This window comes from Rhipicephalus microplus, chromosome 1 (assembly GCF_043290135.1).
Source record: "Rhipicephalus microplus isolate Deutch F79 chromosome 1, USDA_Rmic, whole genome shotgun sequence".
Classification (NCBI taxonomy): domain Eukaryota; kingdom Metazoa; phylum Arthropoda; class Arachnida; order Ixodida; family Ixodidae; genus Rhipicephalus; species Rhipicephalus microplus.
The window spans coordinates 11,576,300-11,599,463 of record NC_134700.1 but is presented as its reverse complement, the minus strand read 5'-3'; the positions used below and the strand labels follow the sequence as shown (position 1 = coordinate 11,599,463).

General features: G+C 43.6%; 1 protein-coding gene across 3 annotated transcripts in view; it reads left to right on the top strand.

Annotated features, from left to right (window-relative positions):
• Window positions 1-23,164, top strand: part of Bap60 (Brahma-associated protein 60) — a 215,740-nt gene that overhangs the window by 15,370 nt on the left and 177,206 nt on the right. For all 3 annotated transcript variants that reach the window (XM_037429363.2, XM_037429362.2, XM_037429364.2), the window contains exons 3-4: window positions 15,488-15,582; window positions 17,856-18,043. In XM_037429363.2, the coding sequence (XP_037285260.1) occupies window positions 15,488-15,582; window positions 17,856-18,043 (283 nt within the window). The remainder of the gene's footprint in view (window positions 1-15,487; window positions 15,583-17,855; window positions 18,044-23,164) is intronic.

Below are 23,164 nucleotides of genomic sequence, written 5' to 3'. Positions count from 1 at the left end.
AACAATTATTTATTTATTTCTAAATACTGCCAATCCCAGAGGGATTATAGCAGAAGGGCATATACAGTACTTCAATAGAAACTTGACAAGTTGTGATACAATAACAACAATAAGTAATTTTAAAAAAGCGCAAAAAAAGAGTAATTGTAGCATGTGAATAAGGAGAAGACAGGCTCTTAATAAGTCATTGTGGGGGGGAAAAAAGGGGGGGAACAAAAGAAAAACTTGTGAGACCATGGTGTAAGAATTTTATAAAATGGAGCTGTGGTGTGATGTGAGGCATCAAGTGCATAGTGTGGGACTTCGGCAGTAGTATAGACGAAGAAGAATGCAGACAGACATAGTCTCACATGGCAAACAACACAAATAAAGGAAAACAAAACATAACAAGAAAACAACTGTCTAGCAAAATTCAAGTGCATTTAAAAAGTGTGTTAGTGATGTGCTTTTTATGAGGTCTAAGGGAAGTTTATTCCATTGTCTTATGGCCAATGGGAAAAATAATTCTTGAAGTAGTCTGTATGAAAGGTGTATTCTATGAGCATCTGAGTATGGTTATGTTTGGTTGGTCATGTCTGTAAACTTGTTATGAGGTGAGTGACATCAATATTCACTTTATTATGGATAAGTACATGAATTTATATCTAGGTATTTTTGCTCGGCACTGAAGGAGATCTATCAACACATTAGGGGAATCATGAGGCCAGTATTTCTTAAAAATAAACTTGATTGCCTTTATTTGTACTCCTTCAAGTTTAGGGATGTCTTGTTTAGAAAAAGGAAACCATACAACGCTTGCATACTCAAGTATCAGTCTGATAAATGCGTTGTAAACTAGCAGTGCTGTATCTGTAGGGGCTAACCAAAGGCGGCCTCGGATGAAAAAGTCGTTGGAGCGCGATCGCTGTTGTGCCATTCATGTGATTAATTCATCTAAGGTCCTCAGATATAATTAACCCCAGGTATTTATATTGATTAGTTGTACTTAATACAGTGTCATTAATTTTGTACAAAAGTAAAGATTTATTCTTTTTTCTCAAGACAATGAGTAGACTTGATTTTTTCACACTTAATGTCATTTGCCAGTTGGAGCACCATTTCGTAACTGTTTGTAAAGGGTATTCAAGGGTCACGTGATCTTCATGCGTGTCAATCGCATTATATACAATGCAGTCACCTGCAAATTATCTGATGTTGACATGTATATTAGCAGGTAGGTTGTTGATGAAAATAAAAAAAAGAGCCGGGGCCAGAACACAAGCTTGTGGAATGCCAGATATCGCTTTGGCAGTATCAGACGACTGACCATCAATTTCAAATGTAAATGATTGCTTAAGTAATCAAACTTCGAGTAATTTATGAGAAAGTCACCTAGTATCAACTTAGGTTTATAATTTAGTTTTTGATGAGTCACTCAGTCAAAGGCCTTCAGAAATCTCATAGTATAAGGTCCATTTGTTTTCTGGAATCAATGCTCAAGTCATGAACAAGTTCCAAAAGTTGAGTAACCGTAGATAATTTGCAGCAAAGGCTATGTTGGAAGGGTGTTAGGAAAGATTTGGCATCTAAAAAGGATGTCATGTGTTTGAGAATAATGTGTTTCAGTATTTTAGAAACTGCACTTGTTATAGAGATAGGCCTGAAATCAGCTGCATCGTAGTTATTTTCTGATCTGTGTACTGGTGTGATTCTTGGGGTCTTTCATTCTTTTGGAAGCTTACCAGTTGATAGCGATTTGACTAAGAATAAACACAGATACTTCACAACCCATTCAGCATATCTCCTCAGAAATGCGTTAGGAATATTATCATGCCCAGATACTTTCTTGGCATATAAATTAAGCAGAAAATATATAGGACTCCTAACTCCGGAATATTGATAGGTTCAATGTGCCTCTTAGCAGGTGCATCCAGATGAAGAATACTGCCATGATAACTTGTGAAGACAGATTGAAAATAATTATTAAGAGCATTTGCCTTAGGCTTTCGCACGGGGAAACCGTTTTTTCATCCTATGACTTAAGATTGAGGTAGTTTCAGAATTTTGTAGGTGATGTTTTTATGAAGTTGTTCAGTTTGGGAGAAAAGAAATTATCTCTTGCGGCCTTTATAGTTGCTTTCAGACTAATTATGGCATTTGTTTTTTGTTGGCTTAGTAATTTTTTCTTGAGGGATTTTCGTAGTCGCTTCACCTTTCATTTTGCATGAATGATGTCATGCGTTATCCATGGGTTGTGTTTCTTCATCTTCTTTGTTTTACTGGGTACAAACTTGTAAATGTACTGCCAGACGATATCTTTGAACACATGCTATTATGTTTCAACATCCGTTGAGACCTGGCAGGAAATTTCACTGAAGGAGGATAGTTCGTGCGAAAGATGGTTGATAATGCTAGTATCATCAGCATTGTGAAAGTCGAGAAAGGGTTTTACCACCAAACCTTTGGAACAATTGTTATAGACTGGTATACTGCAGGTCATCATCTTATGGTTGAATATTCCGTCGGTTACCTCTATCTTTATGTTCTCTGTAAGAAAGGGACTGGTTAAAAAAATGAGGTCTAGTGTATTGCCTTTAGAACCACGATAGCATGTAGACATATTAACTGCTTGGTGTAAGTTGAAATCTAACATGATATCGAAAATAATATTGCCACAGAGACTAATTACACTATCCAATATTATAAAGAATCAGCCTCCACAGTCTTGTGCGCACTCCTGCTTGTGGCCGCACGACTTATGCCTCTTGTTCACGGGCAGGAGTCAGTGTGGGTTGGAGCTGCGAAGAAAAAGAAGGAGTGTTGGCGGATTAGCAGTTTTTGTTTTGAAATGCTCTAGCGGACTCTTTCATTTTTTGCACATAATATTCAGGGCACAAGTTCGCCCATAATAAACTAGTTTATAGCGGTTCTCCTCTTGGACCCGTTACAATATCAGAATGGGTAGACTGATGAGCCATAGTTAACCAATTGATATCTGATAGATTGAAATCCCCAAGAAGGATTACTCAGCTTTGTCTAAAATGATGATGCATGTATTCGTATAGCGAAAGCATGGTGTTAGTGTCAGCAGAGAGACTCCGATAAACACAGCCATCAAATATTGCATAGCAACGGAATAAGCTTGCAGAATATGCCTCTGCTCCTTTAACATCAGGTAGCGGCATAAAACTTAATTTTTTGCTTATTAGAAGCGCCACTCCCCCCTCCCCTCCCTTTGTCTTTCTAAGTTGCAGAGAATAGCATAATTTAGTGGAGTTATTTTCACATTTAAGATGTCTGGGCAGAGCCATGACTCTGTGATTGCTGCTGTGGGGCCGGAGCGAATGGACACAGCAGACTCGATTGAAATGAACCAAACAAGACACATTTATTCGATTACATTTAGAACGACAATATCGCCAGCTGAATTTAAGTAAATCAGTTGTGATCGACACGCTAAAACAATCTTATACATTATTTCACAACACTCAACAACATAACAAACACAAGGCGGTGTCAACAACGCTGAACTCACCACGAGGGTTCGCAGGCGACGACCCATGGTGCTGTCCTCACGGGCCCACCATGAAAGGCTCATCTCTCATGTGCCACCACACATGCTTGCAGCCAGGCATCACTGCTGGCGCTACCGCGCTAACCTTGATGGTGATGGTGGTAATAAATGCTCGCGAGCATAACGCCACCCACCGCTCAATAGTTGTGAACCCTAAATGCAGCCCATGTGCGAATCGTGTGTGCCACGAGGTGCAAACTACTTTACAGTGGGTTTTAGCAACCCGACAATGCAAATTCTGGTTTAAGCAAAATGTGCAGATTTTCGAGGTAGTCTTTGTTTTCTTGAATGCTGCACGCGTTGATGTTCAAGAATGTTATTTCTGTTTTTCATTTGTCGGCGCTGGCGTAATGTATGTGCATCGCTTTGGCTGTTTTTTTTGGCTGCTTTTCTGGTTGCTTTTCTGCTTCTTTGTGCCTGTGTTTCTAGTGTTCCGCTGTAAACCAAGTTCACAATGAATCCCAACCAACTGGCCTAACTGGCCGTCTTACTGCAAAAAATTTTTCTGGTAACCGTTGGCAAAGAACGAAGGCAATGTAGTGCCTGCCAGAAAGCGTGCCAGAAAAAGCCTACGTGTCTAGCATAATGCAACTTCACATCTACTGCGCCTACCTGGGAGGGCTGAGGCGCCGATCGCTGCAGCCAATATTGTTGTGCTGGATTGTGTTCAGCATTCATCGCTTTGCAGAAACGAAAGCAACAAGTGTAGCACACGCTCTCATGAGGCAACAGCCCAAACACGCCTGCATTCGCTGCCAGGACCGCTAGAGCATTGCTCGCAGGAAGCTTGCATCATCGCGTTAATGCAACGGGCTTCTTGCTGCGTCTGTGGACCGTCTGAAGCAGAGTGGGTGCAAGCGGCTCAGCATGGTGTGTTCGCCAAATAAGCGAAGTGCTGCACGCAAGTAGCCAGTAGAAGATCGGCTCCCTGCAACTGTACCGTGTCTCGTAAAAACTCTGTTTTCGCAAAGTGGCAGATCATAGTACACATTTATTACGGGACAGTCGATTATGTCTGTTTTGTGGCTATTTCAGTCGCTGCGTTGGCTGCGTATCCGGGACTCTGCAGTAGTTTCGAAATGCTCTTTAGTGTCACTACTGCGTGTCATCGAATGGTCTTGCGAGAATACCAATCACTTCTGAACATCGGCACAAAGAAAGAAATGGCTTTGTGCTGGGCACTTTGGGCAATATTTGCTGTGACACTGTATTTATTCCTTTTTTAGTGGGCGGTGACAGCGCACATAAAGAAATGCAATTCGATACTTGGTCATAGGCATCCATAAGAAGGTGGGGTGAGTGCAAGGGGGGCACAAAGTCAGCAGTATACATTGACATGATAGGAAGGGGGGGCACTACAACAAACCTTTACTCCTACTGCCCTAAAGGAGAATCCTGGGCACGCTTATGTATTTCATGGTTAATGCATACTATTTGTAGTGCATAGTAAGTCACATTCCCGGCTAGTTCTCAACATGTACGCACATATTTATAAGGTTCTACTGTAACGAGCTTTGAATGTGTCTCTCACTCTCCGTGTCTGTGTGTACGTGTGCACGCACATGTACTGGTATGAATTTCATGTTGCAGCTAGCTCTTTGGTGCCATATACTTCACTATCTTATGTCGCCGCTTGTGTGCGTAATGCTACTTCTGTGTATTTTTTGTGCTTATTTTGTGGGCTTGCTACTTTTGTATGAAGAATTATGTAAACTAAGAAAAAATTAAACTTAATCAAAGCTAATTTTTTTTCCTCTCTGTGTGTGTCATGAAAAGCCTGTGTGTGCTCCAAACACGAAGGTAGCTGCTCCAAGGTATTCCCATCACTAGAGATGTTATGTGCAGTAATTATCACATAAATCAGAAGCAAGTAAACTGGATGGAAAGCAAACGTGGTCATACTGTATCGGGCTCACAGCTGTATCGGGCTCACAGCTGTATCGGGCTCACTGTTGGCCAATCTTTTCAACAATTTTTTATACAATTTTCTGACACGCGTTCAGAATTTTACGATTCAGGCAACATAGATTTAAACTTCAACGCAAGATCTGTTTTTTTATCTCCTACCGACATGCAGGAGGTGCGCAGTACTATCCTAAATTTAAACAATAGTAGCACTTGCGATGTCGATAGCTTGCAAATTAGACCTGTTAAACATGTTGTAGACTTAATCACGTTTCCGCTGACACATATATTGAACTTAATCTTGTCCAGTGAAACATTTCCCCTGAGATTGCAAATTTCGAAAGTTGCCTTGATATTTAAAGATGGGGACAAAAATGTCTTTAAGAACTATCGGCCTATTTCAATTCTGCCAGTTTTTTCTAAAGTCATAGAGAAACTTTTACACCTTAGGCTATCCAGTTATCTTTCTAAACACTTGTTACTTGGCAACGTTCAGCATGGTTTCAGAAAACACTGCTCTACTGAAACTGCCTTGCTAAAACAAAAAGAAATAATATTACATACTTTCTTGAATCACTGCTTAACTTTAGGAATTTTTATTGACTTATCAAAGGCATTTGATTCATTAGGTCATAGAATTTTGCTCAGTAAGTTGCATTCCTACAGTATAAACGGCATTGCTCATAACCTCATGTCGTCTTATCTAAGCCACCAAAAACAGTATGTTTCCCTTGGTGACTTCCACTCTGAACTTAAGTGCATTAAGGCTGGAGTCCCCCAGGGAAGCATACTAGGGCCTCTGCTGTTCTCCATATATGTGAATGACTTGCAGTACACTGTCTCACACCGCTGAATATCCCTTATTTGCTACGCACATGGCACAACCCTGTTAGTGACTAGTAAGAAAGCCGAAGATATAGAAAAAATTTACGCAGATGTTTTACCACTTCTACTTTCCTTGACTGAGAAAAATTCTCTGGTAATCAATACTCAAAAGACTAAAGCAGTACTGTTCCGACCGAAAAATACCTCAGCTGTTCTGCCTCACGTCTGCCGTGGTCAATGCAAAATAGAAATAGTTGAATAAATGAAGGTGTTAGGAGTTTACTTTTCGAGTAATCTCGCATGGTATTACCATGTTAATGAAATACACAAAAAACTTTGCAAAACAATTGGGCTCATCAATAGAAATAGATACCTACTGCCTGAGTGCATAGATTTGTGCTCTCGTTATGTCATTCTTTAATGTGCCCTCAACTTGGTTACGTGCACCTAATTTGGGGAACAACAACAACAAAGAATATTAACAAGTTGTTACTTTTACAGAAAAGGGCAATGAGAGTGGTAGCAAATGCTTCTTTTTATTCTCACTACCAGGAATTGTTTGATCGATACCGAGTAATGACCGTAAATCATCTTTACAACTACCGTTTGACGCTGTCTTACTACGTGGCAAATAAGAAAAATAACTCATTTTATAATGATAGGTCATCCACCAGGCCCACGAAGCGGCCGCCAGGTACTCCCTGTCGGTCCCTACGTGGGAGACGCCCGCTACGCGCTAAGCGCGTCCTGCAGGACTGAAATAAAGTTTTTTCATTCCATTCATTTTATAATGACCTATCGATGCTACGAAAGAAATCTCACTGGCACGATACACCTTTCCCAGAAACGTGCTCTGTTTCAACGCCGCAGAATAACTATGCTTCTCAATCAATAACTTATACACTGCCCCATCTATTGAATAAATTTACAGATAATGCTATTTATATATATCGCCTGCCAAATAGCTGTTTGCAAAGCGTATTTTTGGCGCCTGACTGTGTTATTTCTGAAATTTGATATATGTTGCCCACCAAACAACCGTTTACTAAGCGTATTTTCTGCCGCCTGACTATGTTATTTCTAATTGTGTGCGAACTGTATATTGTTATTATTTGTGTTGATGTACACTTTTGAAGTGAATTTGACCATGAACTGTCTTATCTGAGAGGACGTTTTGATTGTAGGTATCAGTGTTTCTTGGTGGTGTTGATTTTTTGGTATTTTCGTGGGTCACTCGCGATCATCTCTGCGTACAGTACTGCTATTTCTGTTTATTTTGTGCCATTGATGACTTTGTGATTCTTTGGTGTGTTTTCCGAAACAGTCAATTCAGGGGCGTCCGCCTCGTCAAGCTACTTTTCACAGTAGCTTTTTGCGGCCGCTCCATCCTTTTATGGAAAAGGAAAATAAATATTTCATTTGATTTGATTCGTTCCAGAAATTGCAACGAAAGATCAAGGAACCTTAGCGTATTCCCATATGGTGTTTCATGTGTTAGTTTCAGAGGCTGACAAACCGTCTCAAATACTCCAAATATCTTGGTGCAGAAGACTGAGGCGCAAAAAACATAACGTGAAGCAGGAAGAGCAGGAGAGAAGACAGAACAGTGCCATTCTGTCTTTTAGAATTCCAAAAGACAGAAACAAGTCCTTTTGGAACTCCAAATGTCAAAACAGCACAACTTTGAAACTATTTGGCATCACACTTTAAAAAATATCAAATAATCGTTCACAAACCTGAAGATTTTTAAAGCCTTAGTTCCCGACAACCTCTCATCAATTATTCGATCTAAGTGGGCCATAAAAATATCACTAAGGACGGGTGCAATAGCCAAACCAGCACAAATACTCTGTTTTTGGATTTAGGTGTTTTCATTCCAATTAACAAATGTGTACGTTAAGTACAAAGCCAATAAATCCAAAAAAACCCTGCACTGACATACCACAAGTGTTCTGAAAGGTCAGTGCACCATGCTCAAGGTAGCACTGTTCGACAAATTCTAGAAGCATATCATGAGGTAAATTGTACAAATATTTCACATCACTGGAAAATGCCTTAACCACTACTTTGGCATTCAATACTAAAAAATTCACAATCTGCTTAATTCTTGGTGTGAGAGAGAGAAAGAGAAACTATTATTTATATATATACAGGGAGTCTGAGGGAGATGGGCCGATGCAGGCCACCCCTCACACACACTAGGTGGTCTCCTCGTTACAGAAGTCCATTGGCAGCCAATGCTACTCGAGCTCGGTTTACCAGGGCCTTCTGGCTTGCCAGGTTGCACCAGCTGAGCAGGGCTGCCTCCCAGTCCTCCCGGGTGGGGTGAGGTGCGTAGTTGACTGGCATGCCCACACTATGTGGAAGATGTCAGGACTTCTTCGGACAGTGCGGGCATTTTTCTGTGCACGCAAGATCAAGATATTTGAAAACTGCCGGGCATAGCAGTGCTTTGATGTAAAGGTGGAGGAGTAAGTGTTCCTCTGCCTTTGTAAGGCCCTTACAGGGTTTATGATAAATCGTGTGGCGGAATTAATAGAATTCAGTAATTTCTCAAAATGTTAAGGCCAGATTAGGTTCGGGATTCATTCTAAAAAGGTCTGAAGGTGTTACCCGGAGAGTGAGCGCGCGGGCAGTGGTGTCTGCTGTTTCAATCGCCTTCGAGGCCCGTGTGAGCTGGAGCCCATATGATGCTACAGGATGCGGGGGCCCCGACGTAGTTACTATTTTGTAAGATGCGGTACGCCAGGTATGGGGCGTATCTATGTTGAATATTTTTGCAGGACCCTCTCGAGTCCGTAATAACGTGCGAGTCCTGGTCTGCGGTAGCTAGCGCGATGGCGACTTCCTCCGCATGTGTTATGTCCTGTGCTCTCAATGTGAGACCATTCACTTCGATGTATTGGTGGACGACTGCAGCAGTCGCAGTCTAACCCCCCCCCCCCCCCTCGTGGTGAGGGCCGGAGGCGTCCATGTAAAATGCGCCGTGTTTGTTCTCATAGTGGCAGGCTAGTGCCTCCGCCCGCTCAGGGCGCCTTCCATTGCGGTCGTCACGTGTCATGTCGGCCGGAAGAGGGCGCACGTGCAGGGCATATCTCCATATTTCTGGGATGCGTACGCGTTCTTCCATCTCTGTTGGGTGGTCTGTTGGGTGGTGGATGTGTGGTTGAGCTAATTTGGTTGGTGGATGTGTAGTCGGGCTAATAGGCGGTGACTTGACGGAGTGTTCGAAAGTCTCGTGTATTGATTGGTCAAGTGTGCCTCCTGGAGCTCTGCGAAAGTGTTTACCATTCCCAGGCCCATAAGGTGCTGGTTGGGCGTGGTTATGGGGAGACCGAGGGCACGCTTGTACATCTTCCTGCGAATCACCTCAAGGGCGTTCTCATCAAACTTGCAGAAATGGAGGTAAGGAGCCGAGTAGAGGGCTCGACTGGTTACCAATGCATGCGCCAGTTGCAAGGCATCTTTGCAACGTAACCACCCGCGCTTGTTGGAAACCCGGCGGACCATACGGCCCACTTGGTCCCCCACCTTACGCAGTTTTGTCAATGTTCTATTGAATCGGCGATGTTTATGAATAAACAGACCCAGTACTCTGATCCCATGGTGTTCTGGGATGGGTCTTCTTCCTAAGGACAGTTCAATTTTGGCAGTGCACTTTGCCGAGGGATGTATGTGCACTAATTCCGATTTAGTCGGGGAGCATTGGAGGCCGCAGCAGCGGTTGTAGGCGTCCACGATCTTCGCCGTTTGCTGCAGGTTGGCTTCTATGTCTCCCACCGATCCGTGTTTAGCCCATATAGTAATACCGTGGGCATACAGCGTGTGCTGTATGCCTTCAACATTATCTAGCTGAGCTGGGAGTTTCATTATAGCCAGATTAAACAATAGGGGTGAGAGGACCGCACCTTGTGGAGTACCTTTTGTACCTAATTGATAGGGGCCGTGTTCTTCATCTTGTATTCGGATGTATGACTGTCGGTCAGAGAGGAACTGCCAAATGTATTGAAACATATAGTGTCCACAGTTGATTTGGGAAAGGGACTTCAGTATTATGTCATGTGTGACGTCAAAGGCCCCCTTCAAGTAAAAGGTGAGTACTGCCTTGTCATATAGAGGGTATTCGACAGTATTTAGAATTTTGCCGTCTAATTGAAGCAAGACATCCTGTACGGACCGGTGCGGGTGGTACCCGGACATTGTGTCTGCAAATATGTGTTGGTTTTCCAAAAACTTGGACAAGCGATCTCGCACCATGGTCTCCATCAGCTTTCCCGCACAAAACGTAAGAAAGATGGGGTGAAAGTTGTCCGTGTTTATGGCTTTGCCGGCTTTCATAATGAAAGTGATTAGGGCGGTCTTCCATTCGATTGGAAGGGGTGTCCCACCAAGCCAGATTGAGTTTATGTATTCGAGGAGTGCGTCGTAGGCCGGGTCGGAAAGGTTGGCAAGTAATTTCACTGTTAGTTTGTCTCTCCTTGGCACCGTTCCTCGCTTCATTTTAGTCAGGGCCACCTTCAGGTCAAGGAGCTGGAACTGTTGATCCAGCTCCGCGTTCTCAGAACCTCAATCCGCGTTCTCAGTACGCTGGGGCTTGGATGTCATGTCGGACACAGAGGTATCGATTGCATAGTTTGCATGCTAATTTTGAGGTGTCTCCGTCGAAGGCATGGATTGCGTGTTGGAGATGTTTTTGTGTCTCGGCTCTGGTATGGGTAGGATCAATCAAGGTGCGAAAGAGACACCAAGTGTTCTGGCTAGACATTTGTCTAGCAGCCGTGTTGCATCGGTCTACCCAATTCGAGTCGGCGAGCTGAGCTGTGTACTCTGCGGCTAGTTGGGTGAGCTCGGCAATGCGAATTTTGAGTTTCTGATTGTGTTTTTGGTGGCGCCATCTGCGGACAAGGCTGTGCCGTGCCTCCCAGAAGTGAAGGAGGTGATTTTACACCTTCAGCGTAGCCTCTGAGAGTTGAACTTGAGTTTCCATCGAACGAAGGTGGGTGACCAATTCTTGTGACCATGCGTGGTAACCTGTTTCGTGAGTAGGGGCCAGGTCAGAGGAGGTTTTCTGAAACTTTGTCCAGTCGGGTATGCGGGCTTGAGCATAGATTGGGTCTTGTCATTAGTTTGGTTGTGACGGCAGTGTTGAGTATGCAGTGGTCACTGCCGAGGATTTCCTTTGTGTTGGCCCAGTCTGCATGTCTAATGTTTTTGGAGAAGGTAAGGTCCGGGCACGTGTCCCAAGTCACGGAGTTACCTACCCGCGTTGGATGTGCAGGGTCAGTGTGAAGAGTACGACCCAGCGTGGACACAAGTTCTGCCAGCTTGCGCCCACGCTTCTCATCACACACATATCCTCATAGTGTGCTGTGAGCGTTGAAATCACGCACAATCACCAGGGGATCCCTGCTGGCAGCCTTCAGGGCGCGACTGAAGAGTGCTGAAAACATTACATTTTTAAGTCTGGGGGTACAATTTATGTTAAGTATGTGGAGTGGCGCATCTTGTTTCTTGAGCGGAAGAAGTTTCATCATCACGTAGGAATACACAGTTTGGAGTTCCAAGTCGACAAGTTTAGCTGTATAATTATGCACACAGACGCAGGAAGAAGGGTCCTGCTGGAAAGTGATGTAATTTGTAAGGATGGCGCCACTGCCTGGCTCCTGGAGGACAACCACCGCCGGAAGGGAGTCAAGAGTTGATAGGAAAAGTAGAAGATGCGCCCGCTTCGTGCGGGACCGAAAGCCTCGACAATTTTACTGAACAATGTTAATGGGGATGTCCAAATTGGTTTTCTTGGTGTGAAACGGGTCATTGATTTGAAGGAAATTCAGCTTTTTCTGCAGAAAAAGCTCCACATTTTTTTTGCCAAGAACCCTGTTCCGAAATAATTACCCCGAACAGCATACCATCTTTCTGCGTCTTGCAACTAAAAACATGTCTAAGCCCAGTTTATCTGTTTTCATGATCTGTTTAGCCAAATCATGCAATAGAAGGGTGTTGCACAAGTTTTTGGCAGCCGTTTGAACAGTTTGAGTGAAACTTTTAGCTTAATATCGAATACCGACTCAATCGCTACTTGCGCCTTTTGAAAAAAAGGACCATTCGGGAAAACACAGAGCTCACCTTTTTTGTCAGAAAAAATGACTCAAAGTCCTGATTCTTTGAGGTATGTATGGATAAATATGTTCCACTAATAACAATCTCTAACGACAAATCCAACCCTTGGTTTAATATCTCGCTTAGATCGCTCAGAAATAAAAAGAAAAGGTTATATGCTTCAGCTAAAAGGTTATCATCTTCTAAGTCATGGTCTATGTATAAAAACTGTTTAAAATCTTATTGTCTTGCGATTAGCGAAGCGAAAAAGAAATATTTTTCCGCCGACCTGTCTTCACTTTTACTGACTAACCCTAAAAAGTTTTGGCGTGCCATTTCGCCTGACCGTGGCAGTGACATTGTTACATTACATAACGCCGATAATGTTCCTGTCTCTGCATATGAGTGTGCTTCAACCTTCAATTCGTTTTTTTGCTCGGTTTTTACTAATGAAGACTTTTCTTCGGTTCCCTGTGTCCCCGATTGTGAGTACTGCTTCATGTCCCCTATCATTGTTACTGTTGAAGGTATATCCAAACTTATACACGGTCTAAAGCTGTCTACATCGTGTGGTGTTGACAATATTAATTCCAAGGTACTTAAAAACACATCCGCTTCCTCCAGTCAAATTTTATGCCACATTTTTCAACAGTCTTTATCTTCTGGTCAACTTCCCACTGACTGGAAGATAGCAAAGATTATTCCGATATTCAAGGATGGTAACAAACACACACCCGGTAACTACCGCCCCATTTCGCTAACATGCATCTGTTGCAAGCTGCTTGAACACATCATCACCTCTCATATATACAGCCATCTTGAGTCAAATAACTTCTTTCTAAATCAGCATGGTTTTCAGAAAGCGTTATCTTGTGATACTCAGCTATTAGAATTTACGTCTGATTTACATAACGGCATGAATAGTAATAAAACTGTTGACTGCATCTTTTTAGACTATGCGAAAGCATTTGACAGAGTTGCCCATTGTCGCCTAATAGCTAAGCTGTCTGCACTTAAACTCGACTCATCAACATTATCTTGGCTTAGAAATTTTTTGTCAAATCGACAGCAGTTTACATTTGTCAATAACTTCAGCTCGTCTACTTCATTTGTTTCATCAGGTGTGCCCCAGGGCAGTGTATTAGGCCCTCTTCTTTTTCTGATTTATATTAATGATTTGCCTTGTAACATTTCTTCCTCAATTCGTCTTTTCGCGGATGACTGTGTAGTGTACAGAACTATTTACTCTGAAGAAGACCACGTACATTTACAAAAGGACCTTGACTTAATAAATCAGTGGTGTGACCGTTGGCAAATGACGCTTAACACATCTAAGTGCTGCGTACTTTCTTTCACCCGTAAGAAATCGGTTTTTAACTTTTCTTACTCTATCTGTTCAGCTGTAATTCCCCGTTCATCTACATACAAATACCTTGGTGTCCATCTTTGTACTAATCTTGCCTGGTGTACTCACATCGACAAGATATGCGCGAAAGCAAACAGAACTCTGGGATTCTTGCGCCGGAATCTGCATCATTCCCCATCTACCATTCGGCAGCAGGCCTACCAAACGTTTGTACGTCCTCAGCTGGAATACGCTTCATCGATCTGGTCTCCGCATCAACAATACCTAATAGATAAAGTGGAATCCATCCAAAATCGTGCAGCCTGCTTCATCACTTCAATGTATAACCGCCACTCCAGCATCACCCAAATCAAACGCGATATTGCCCTTACTAACTAGGATTCCCGCCGCTCTGTCTCCCGTCTATGCCTCCTCCATAAGTACTACTACAACTCGTGGACCAGTCGTCTATCGCTTGACATTCCTTCGCGTACATCTAGTCGACTTCATAATCATCTCAGTTTCAGACGCATCTTTGGCAACACTCAGTCATTCAATAATTCTGCATTGCCACGCGCCATCGCAGTTTGGAATAGCCTTCCGGATGAAATCGTTTCTATGAGAGATCCGGTCAAATTTCGTGAGCTACTGCAAATTTATATGTTCTCTTGATTTTGTATAACGATGCTTTATTTTTTTTTTCATTTTGTTTTTTTGCTGCATTTGCTTATAGTGTTTGTTCTTCTCCCTTCCATTGTGCAATTTTCTTTGTTTTCTTCGATATAATTTCTTTTTATGCTTTATGTTATTGTGATTTTTCTGTAACCCCCCCTACTCAATGCTCTTCTGGGGCCTGTAGGGTAACATGAATAAATATGTGACCGTCTTCTTTATGGGCAACACTTGACGCTTGGGCTTGAACTTTTCGAGCACATGAACATCCTCGGAAATACACCGTTTCCTTTCACGATACGGAGCACAACCAGAAAGTTGTCTCGCAAGAGACAGGAGCTTAGGCGCTTCAAGTCTTGGTTCAACGGCGCACTTGGGACCTCATCTTAACGTCTCTTTCACATATTCAGGCAGAACGACGTCGCCCGTGGTGTGAATAATGTAGCCCTCAGCAGGTTTCTTCGGTTGGCGCTTGGACCTGAGCTGTGACGGGATTGTTGACCAAAGACGTTCAGTTTTGCAGTCCACAAGGCCCCACGATTCACGCCGCCTTTTCTTCTTCTGGATTGTTGAGCTGTGTTCAATGTAGACCTGATTGCGCAGCATATCTCAGTACAGATGTATCTGCCTGTGACACTCCGAATGCAGGATTCTAGTAGTAGTTGCCTCAAGAGTGCCTGAAACAGGCTCAAGAAAGGCCACTCCCTCAGCTTTCACTACGCATTCCGTGCAGGTCTGGCTGTTTTTTTTTTCCCTCTTGGTTTTCTATTTTTAAAATGGTGGTTATTTCACTGTAGATCAGGTTTCAGTGCCTAGGAGTTATGCTCAGTGCTACCATTTCACTGTAATTATTACTAACTTTGCTGGGCACAGTTATGCCTGTTACAGAGATCAGAATTTATTGAATGCTTTGGCTGCTGCATCCTCTCGATGAGTGGGACATTATGAATATGTAGTGAATGACAATATAGTTGCCACACTTCTCTCATCAATGCTGAACTCGGGAAATAATTGCTGTGTCAGGAGGTTCTGTAGGGCGTTTAGCAGTCTTGTGGTGGCGTTAACGTCTGTATTGTATGTGTGTGCAGGTGGAGGAGGGATGGTGCCATCTCCAGGGCCTCCTGGAGGTATGCGGCCCCCGCCCGATCGTTCAGCACCACCTCGTCCTTACCCGTCCTACCAGGTGAGCATGTGCAGCACAGCTAGATCAACACTCCTCGGTGATCAGGTCAAACTAGAGAATATGCTGGTGATTAGTTTTTGGGCAATGCCTTGCAATACCTCCTATGTAATGTCCTGCATGTCCATTGTAAAGGAAGAGAAAACACTTCACTAGTGCAGGCTTATGCTTGCAGGGAAGAGATGTCTGCATATATTGTGCATTTTTTAAATGCAAAGCATTTCTTTGCATACTGTAGGCACTTTGAGCATGTATCTGCATATCTACATGTCTAGCCACTTGTGTCTGTGCTCTCATGATCACCCCCTTAACTTGGGGTAAAGCAAAATTAGTATGGAAGGGTAAAATGCTCTGACGGATACGACTTGCTGGTGAAAAGATGAATAATGTCACAATCCTGTCACGTACGTTGTAAAACACTTTCCAAAAAACAGTGGCACATGCCCGGCATGTGCCACTGGTATGTGGGTATGTGCCACAGGTGTTGGGCAGTTTATATCTCCCCAGAAACAGCAAGAACACTCATGGGTAGTTTTAATGCTTGAGCGGTAAGAAAAAGCGGACATTGCTAGAGCTGACCAGATGAATGCAAAGAATAAATGTCATTGTCCCAGCAGGAATCAAATTCTGTGTGGCAATCAAGTATTATACCACAGAGCCACGCGAGCTCTCGGAACAAATAAACCCTAATGTTTGTGAAACGCCAATTGTGGTTACAGTGCTGGGCTTTCCAATCTTATAAACATTACTTATGTACTCCTACAATACAGCCGTCGCATCGGGTTGTAGTCAGGTGTTAATTTATTTGTGTATTAGTGTCCAGGGCTACGATTCTCATGAGCAGCAGCACTTTATATCAGCTTATCGCTTCTGGTGTTACTAATATCCATGTTGCTGTTGGCATCATTACACAACTGTAAACAACTGGTGATATCAAACATATGCACCTGTTCAAGATATGTCGGTGCATGCATTTGTACATATATTTAGCACAGCTACGTAAAGTATCGCTTGAAAAAAAAAAAAATTACAGCACAGCCAGCTTCACGCGCATGCTTCGCTTAACATCAATTCCTAAGATAGATGGGAGCTGCCGAATTTTTGTGTGATTCCGTTTTTCTGCATCAACCTGCTCGAAATTGTCCTGACTACTGTGGCCATGTTTGTTTATTTGAGGGGTGTTGCCAGTGCAAATGGTACATTTTGTGAATACAGTCGAACCCCGCTAGAACGAAACTAAAGGGAAAATTTTATTGTAGTGAAATCGAATAAATATAGCCGAACTGAACTAGCAAAACAAAGGAACGTTTATTCTCAGAATTCAAAAAGTGCCCACTGCTTTTTATTCTATCCCAGCAGCGTCACGATGCGATTCCTACCCATGCATAGCGAGGCCACGGTGAAAAGCGCATTGAAACAATGCCTAAAACCGCCTTTGGGAATGAACGAAACAGTTGCATTAACACGTTAACACTAGCAGCTGTCCGCCGTCAAAACGCCGAGATGGCAGCAAGGTATGGTGGAGCGGTGACTTTTGCCTTATTTTATGCTTTATGCCATTCTTATCATATATCACTCGCGGCTAGCTGATTTTGTTGGTAATGCTGATGAATGTCCGCTCTGATTAGTTACTACACTGGCAGAGCGAACAAAATGATAAGCATTGAAATCTGAAAAAGACATTGTTCCGCAGATGCACCCAGCAGCTGCACGAAGGAAACCATGAGCTAAGCAACTGAGCTCCAGCTTCGGAATGCCTGCGGCTATACAGTAAACTCAATGTTTAACATTTCGATGCATTTTCAGAAACTGAAAATACGTCGACGAAGTCTGTATCACGCGTTGGCATCACCAGAAACCACCGCTGTTCAGCAAGCATGAGCGCTGCCATCGCCATCGAGCAATAGTGGCGCCCATGTTGGCTGGTTTTTGGTGGTGCCAACGTGTGTTTTAGACTTTGTCAACGTATTTTCAGGTTCTGAAAATGCATCAAAATGTTAGATTATGTTTACTGTATAGCAATAAAAATCTTAGCCTGGAACCGCATCGTGAAATTTCGTTGAAGCGGGACGGCAGAAAAAGAAGTGTTAGTTGTGGCGACAATATTTATGCATTGACTCCTATGGACTGGTGACGGGAAACCGTGAATTTTTTATTGTAGCGGGAATTTCGTTGAAGCAGCGTTTGTCGTAGCGGTGTTCTACTGGAACTAAACGTGGTGTTTTTTGGACACGCTTGGCCGTTACACCACTGAACAGCACCACATCATCTTGCAGGGTGGCTACGGTGGCCAAGGCCCTGCACCGCCCCAGATGCACTCCCGGGGAATGCCGCCACCCCCAGGCTCTCCGTACACGGCCCCCCGGCTGCCTTCTGGAGGTCCCGCCCCACTCGAAGGCCCACCACGTAAACGGCCGCCCCCAGCTGGCAGTGACGCCTCGCCCCGGTCAGCTGCATCTAAAGGGTGGGTCCATTAGGAAGGAAGCCACACTGATGGCCCTCTGGTGTAACGAGCACAGGCAGCAAATGCTGTGCACACTGCATGCTACTCGTACAATGTTTGTCAGAACTACAATACAGTGTACGCTGAGAAGTATATCACATGTAACCTTGCACAAAAACAATACCACCAGTGTGGTGATTTCTTTCTTTAGATTTAAATGTATCTGACAGATGTCTCTCTGGCTGGGTAAATATGATACAAATGAAATAAACTCTCCAGCCATTTTAGTTAAATGTTAAAATTATAAACAAAAGACTGGCTTGACATTTAGGGATGGATTTGGTCTTTTCCTCAGGCAGCTCTAAAGCTAGTGACATTTCTTGGTGGTGTCCCTTCTCCATCCTCGTTCTTCCCACCATTCTTGTTGCTGCATTGTTTTCTCCACTGGTTCCGCATTCTGTGTACATATACGCTCGGCAAGGTCCTACTCGAGTGGTTGACATTTCCAAAGGTGTTCTGGATAGGCTAGGACTCTAAGAATTGCCTTCCGGTGCAGGCACCTTCCGTGTAGATGGCGGCGACGAAGTTGATGTGATTGTCCATTTTTTCTCTGGGTTCTGCAAAAAGTGTTTTGGACAGAGTTAATACTACGCATGTTGTTATGGTGTTACGGTGTTCTTTCCGAAAAAACATTTGTCCTTTTTGGAAAGCATTCTGCATGTAGCTTCAACGCTGCAGCAAAATCCCTGATAGACATCTGAAAAAATCTGATATTATGTAGCTCTACAGAGTGCTGGCGTAAGAGAATACTGTCACTCTAGGGAACAAAGGGGCTTTTATTCTGCCTCTTACCTCATTGCAAAGTAGGCGGTGAGAGAAAATGCGGATGTCTGTGATGACCATGTCTTTTTAAAGAAAGTTCGTACTTGCTGCCTAAGCGACGCAGCCTCCCTCACCCCACTAGCACCCTTTCGTGCTCCTTTGCTCAACGGAGTGAGCTGGCGCGTTTTGTCTCTACTTGAGCCATGCCCGTCTGTGGTCTTTGCGAGCTTTCACTCTTATATAGAACAATGTGCGGGATATTGTAACCAATCCAGACTTCATACAGAGCATGAAGGTGACAGCAAAAGTTTGCCTCAAGTGTTGTTATTAAAATGAAAAAGATCTGCTGTAGTTCAGTGGGGCTAAACCATGTTTGTGGGGCTTAGTTTAGCTTGTGTTGAGAACAGAGGAGACTAGTGGTTTATAGAGATTTAACTTTGTTACATGCCATGACACAAGAGCTATCGTGTTTCGTACAAAACTTGCAACTGTCAGCTTTCTATCCATAAACATGTACAGTGTAGACCACTTATAACGTAACCTCTTATAGTGCAGAACTACTTACAATGCGGTCTTTTCCTACTCCCATTTACCCTCCCATGTTTACGCATACCGCTTATTGTGCAGTCGCCCAAGATGAAAGACCGGTTATAATGCAGTTGCCGAAACTTGTTTGTGACAAATGCGGTAGCGAGTGCGCTTCTGAAAGAAGGTGCACTAGTGCGCCGCTGGAGAGGGAACAACGAGGTCGTTACGAAAGAGGAGGGGTCACGAAGTGAACGAACGAAGGGTGGAGGGAAGAAAAAGAAAATGAAAAAGACCACGGGACACTGCGCGGGCTAGCCGAGTAAGAGAAGAGGACGGTTGCCTTGGTGACCGATAAGGATTTGCATTGGCGTCGATGCGGCTGCAGCGTTCTACGTCGCTAGTGTGGCTTCATCCGCCCACCGCTCAACGTGACACGTGATATCCCATCCTTATCAACTGCATGCGCTTAGCAGTTTTCTGTCGGGAAAGACGTCGTCGTTATCGCGCTTGCAACAAATATAGCGTTTGCTTCCTCGTCCGTAAATTGTAAACCTTTTACAGTTTTTTGACGTGCGCTTTCAATTTTGCTGCTAGTGCGCTGTCGTATGTAAGCTTGGCGAGTTGCCGTCGTTGCTAATCTCCCGGCCGCAAACGCGAACTTCGTATCACGCACGCTGTTTTGGTTCACTGCTACTGCAATCTTTCTGACGCCGCATCTTTATGTTTTGGACAAACTTTCCGCGACAACATGCCAAACGGCAAACTAGGCCTAATCGGTGTTGGTTGCACTTCGATCGGTAGTAGTCGTGTGAATCTAAGTTGCGGTTTGGTACCGAATCAACGAAACTCTTTGCGGTGGCCACATTTGACGGGAAGGGATACATAATGTTAAAAACGAGGGCGGCACGTGTAGCGCGAATAGTGGTTCGCGATTTGATTGCGATGTTTTAAATCGGGTGCGCGCCCGTGAAATTGAACGGCTGGTGTCTTTCAACATGTCAAATTATGGGCGTGATTCGACATAGTTTTTGTGTAATGCTCATAATTGAGGTTTTCTGGTAGTCGGTGAATTTACACGATGGTGCTTTCATTTGTTAGACCCCCCCCCCCCCTTTTGCGTTCATTTCATTGGCAACGCGTCTTTCTGGACAGTAAATTCTTTTATTATTCAGAAATTTAAATTTTAGCAAGCATGCATCGCGTGTTTTGATTCCCGGACACGAGAAGCTGAATACTCAACACGTTTTGCGCAAGGGAGGCTTTTGAAAAAGGTTTCGATTATAGGTTTCGAAAAGGTTTCGGTACCACTTATAGTGCAAATATTCGCGACTTCCATGACTTGCGTTATAAGCGATCTATACTGTAGTTAATTTAGATGCCACCCTTCAAGTCGCCATTTATTTTTAAGAATGCATCTCCCAAGTGTTTTGCTGATCCTTTGTCAACGACGTTGACCATCAATGAAACTTTTTGGTGGCGAGTTGGTGGTGTATGACATACAACATATTTTTCAGCACAAAAGTAGAAAGCAAAAAAAATAGAAAATGAAATGAAGATAAAACAGATCACATGGCAAGCACTAATTTTTATCTTCATTTCGATAAAGACCACAGACAGTAAATCCCTTAATGAAGGACACTAAAAGTGGCCTCACAATGCTTCCATAAAAATTTCGAGGCGATACCACAAAAAAAAAATAAAAATAAATTGGAGACAAATTATTCACTGAACCTCGTGGGGATGCTGGATGATTTATAAAATGACAAAAGTAGTAGGTAATTACTGTACACACAGCCAAATGTATGCTGAAAGGGGCAGCATTTTCAAAATAATTTTTTGCAACACTAAAACTTGCAGTTAACGTTTTTTTGAGCAAGACTGCAATGACCACACTTGTACTGCAAACAAGAAGCTCTACAAAATATTCTTTGGGAGTAAAATGAAAAACTGAGATCACAGCCTCCTGAGGCTCAGTTCAAGGAGCGTTACAAAACAAATAGAATCAAAATTTGTGAAGTGGTTGCCAAGATATGTGCTCCACAATCTGAGCATATTGCCAAAAAAACAGTGCTGAGAAAAATGCGTTTAAAGTTTCACCTTCTGTTCATGTCTGAAACTACTAAACATTGTGATTTAGGTTTGTCTTGTGATATTTGACTTCTCGGGCATGTGGCCTGTGCCCTGTGTGTCTTTGGTGCCTACTTTAATTTTTCACAACCTTCTTTTTTTGGTCTACAAAGAACAAGTATGGATTTCGAATCAAGTTCTCTGTATGAACGAGTTGTGTGATAGGCATGACAGAAAATACTGTAATTGAATGAGGCCGTATACTGAAATGGTTACACATCTTCCTCGTGTTCAAGCTGTCATTAGTGCAATTAAGTCCTTCTTGATTATAAATAATTACTGGACATTTTTTGTATCGAGAGTGGTTTTATTGCATCAGAAAAATGGCTCACTCCATGACGGCCTATGCCTTCTTTCCAAATAACGAACAGTTATGAGCAGAAAACTGGTGGCACAGGAATTCTTTAGCAGTTTATTTAATGATGCGAGTTGGGCATCAAAAATTATGCCCCTGCTTCATACATGCTCTTTTTTAACACTCTAGCTGTGAGACCCATCATCATACAGATGGTCACGGGAACACTAATCTACGAGGCTTTCATGGTCTCAGAACATTTATAGACGCTCGTTGCGATACCAAGCATGACTCCAAGCACTTCTTAATCGCATCACAAAAGCTTATACAGGGAAAGCTCGTTAATTCACACCTCAATAATTCGAAATTTTGGATAATTCGAAATGGTCGCCGCAGTCCGGTCCGCAGTGCATAGGAGACCATGTGTAAAACGATTCGTTAATTCGAACAGAAATTGCTGCCTCTACGGATAATTCGAAGCGCGCGCCACCGAGCGTCATCATCGTCAAACACTAGTGGAAGCTTTTACGGTCGAACGATAGGTGGCACGACCAGTTTTTTCGAGCTTCAAGTGGCCTCCGAGCAAAGTACGGCCTCCAAAATTCAGGGAGCAATTTTTTTTTCCGTAGCCCTCCCGCTATCTCAGCGCCTGGTGCCACTTGTACGCGGGACCCACGGGACGCTGAGGAGTCGGCAGAGTAGTCCTAGCAGTCCTAGGCCGCTCCCGGCAGCGTCACTTTGTTCCTCGAGCACATTGTTCGTTCACGCCGTCATGCCGTCTTCATCCGCATCGAAGTTGCAAGATGCCGCGGGGAAACTACTGCGCAAAGTCTGTCAAGGAGAAGGTGGAGATTTTGCGAGAGGTTGACCAAAAGAACTCGAGCAAATACGAAATTGCGAGGAAGCACGGCATACCTCCGAGCATGTTGTCAACCTACATACGCAACAGGATGGCCATTGAAAACGCCTATGAAGCCGAGGATTTTGGCGCCAGTCGAAAAAGGCTAAGGACAGCGAAGTTCCCGGAACTGGAGTCAGCTTTGATTATCTGGGTTAAAGAAATGAGAGCCCAGAGTATCGCATTGAGCGGCCCTATCATCATGGCCAAGGCAGCCGATTTCTGGGTTAAAGAAATGAGAGCCCAGAGTATCGCATTGAGCGGCCCTATCATCATGGCCAAGGCAGCCGATTTCGCCCTGCGCTTGGACATTGAAGACTTTGTCGCCTCCGAGGGATGGTTTCATCGTTTCAGGGAGCGGCACAATCTCGTATTCCGCACGTTATCCGGCGAGGCAAAGGAAGTGGACGCCGAAACATGCGCTACTTGGAGAAGCGACACCCTGCAGCAGTACTTGGAGAGCTACTCACCA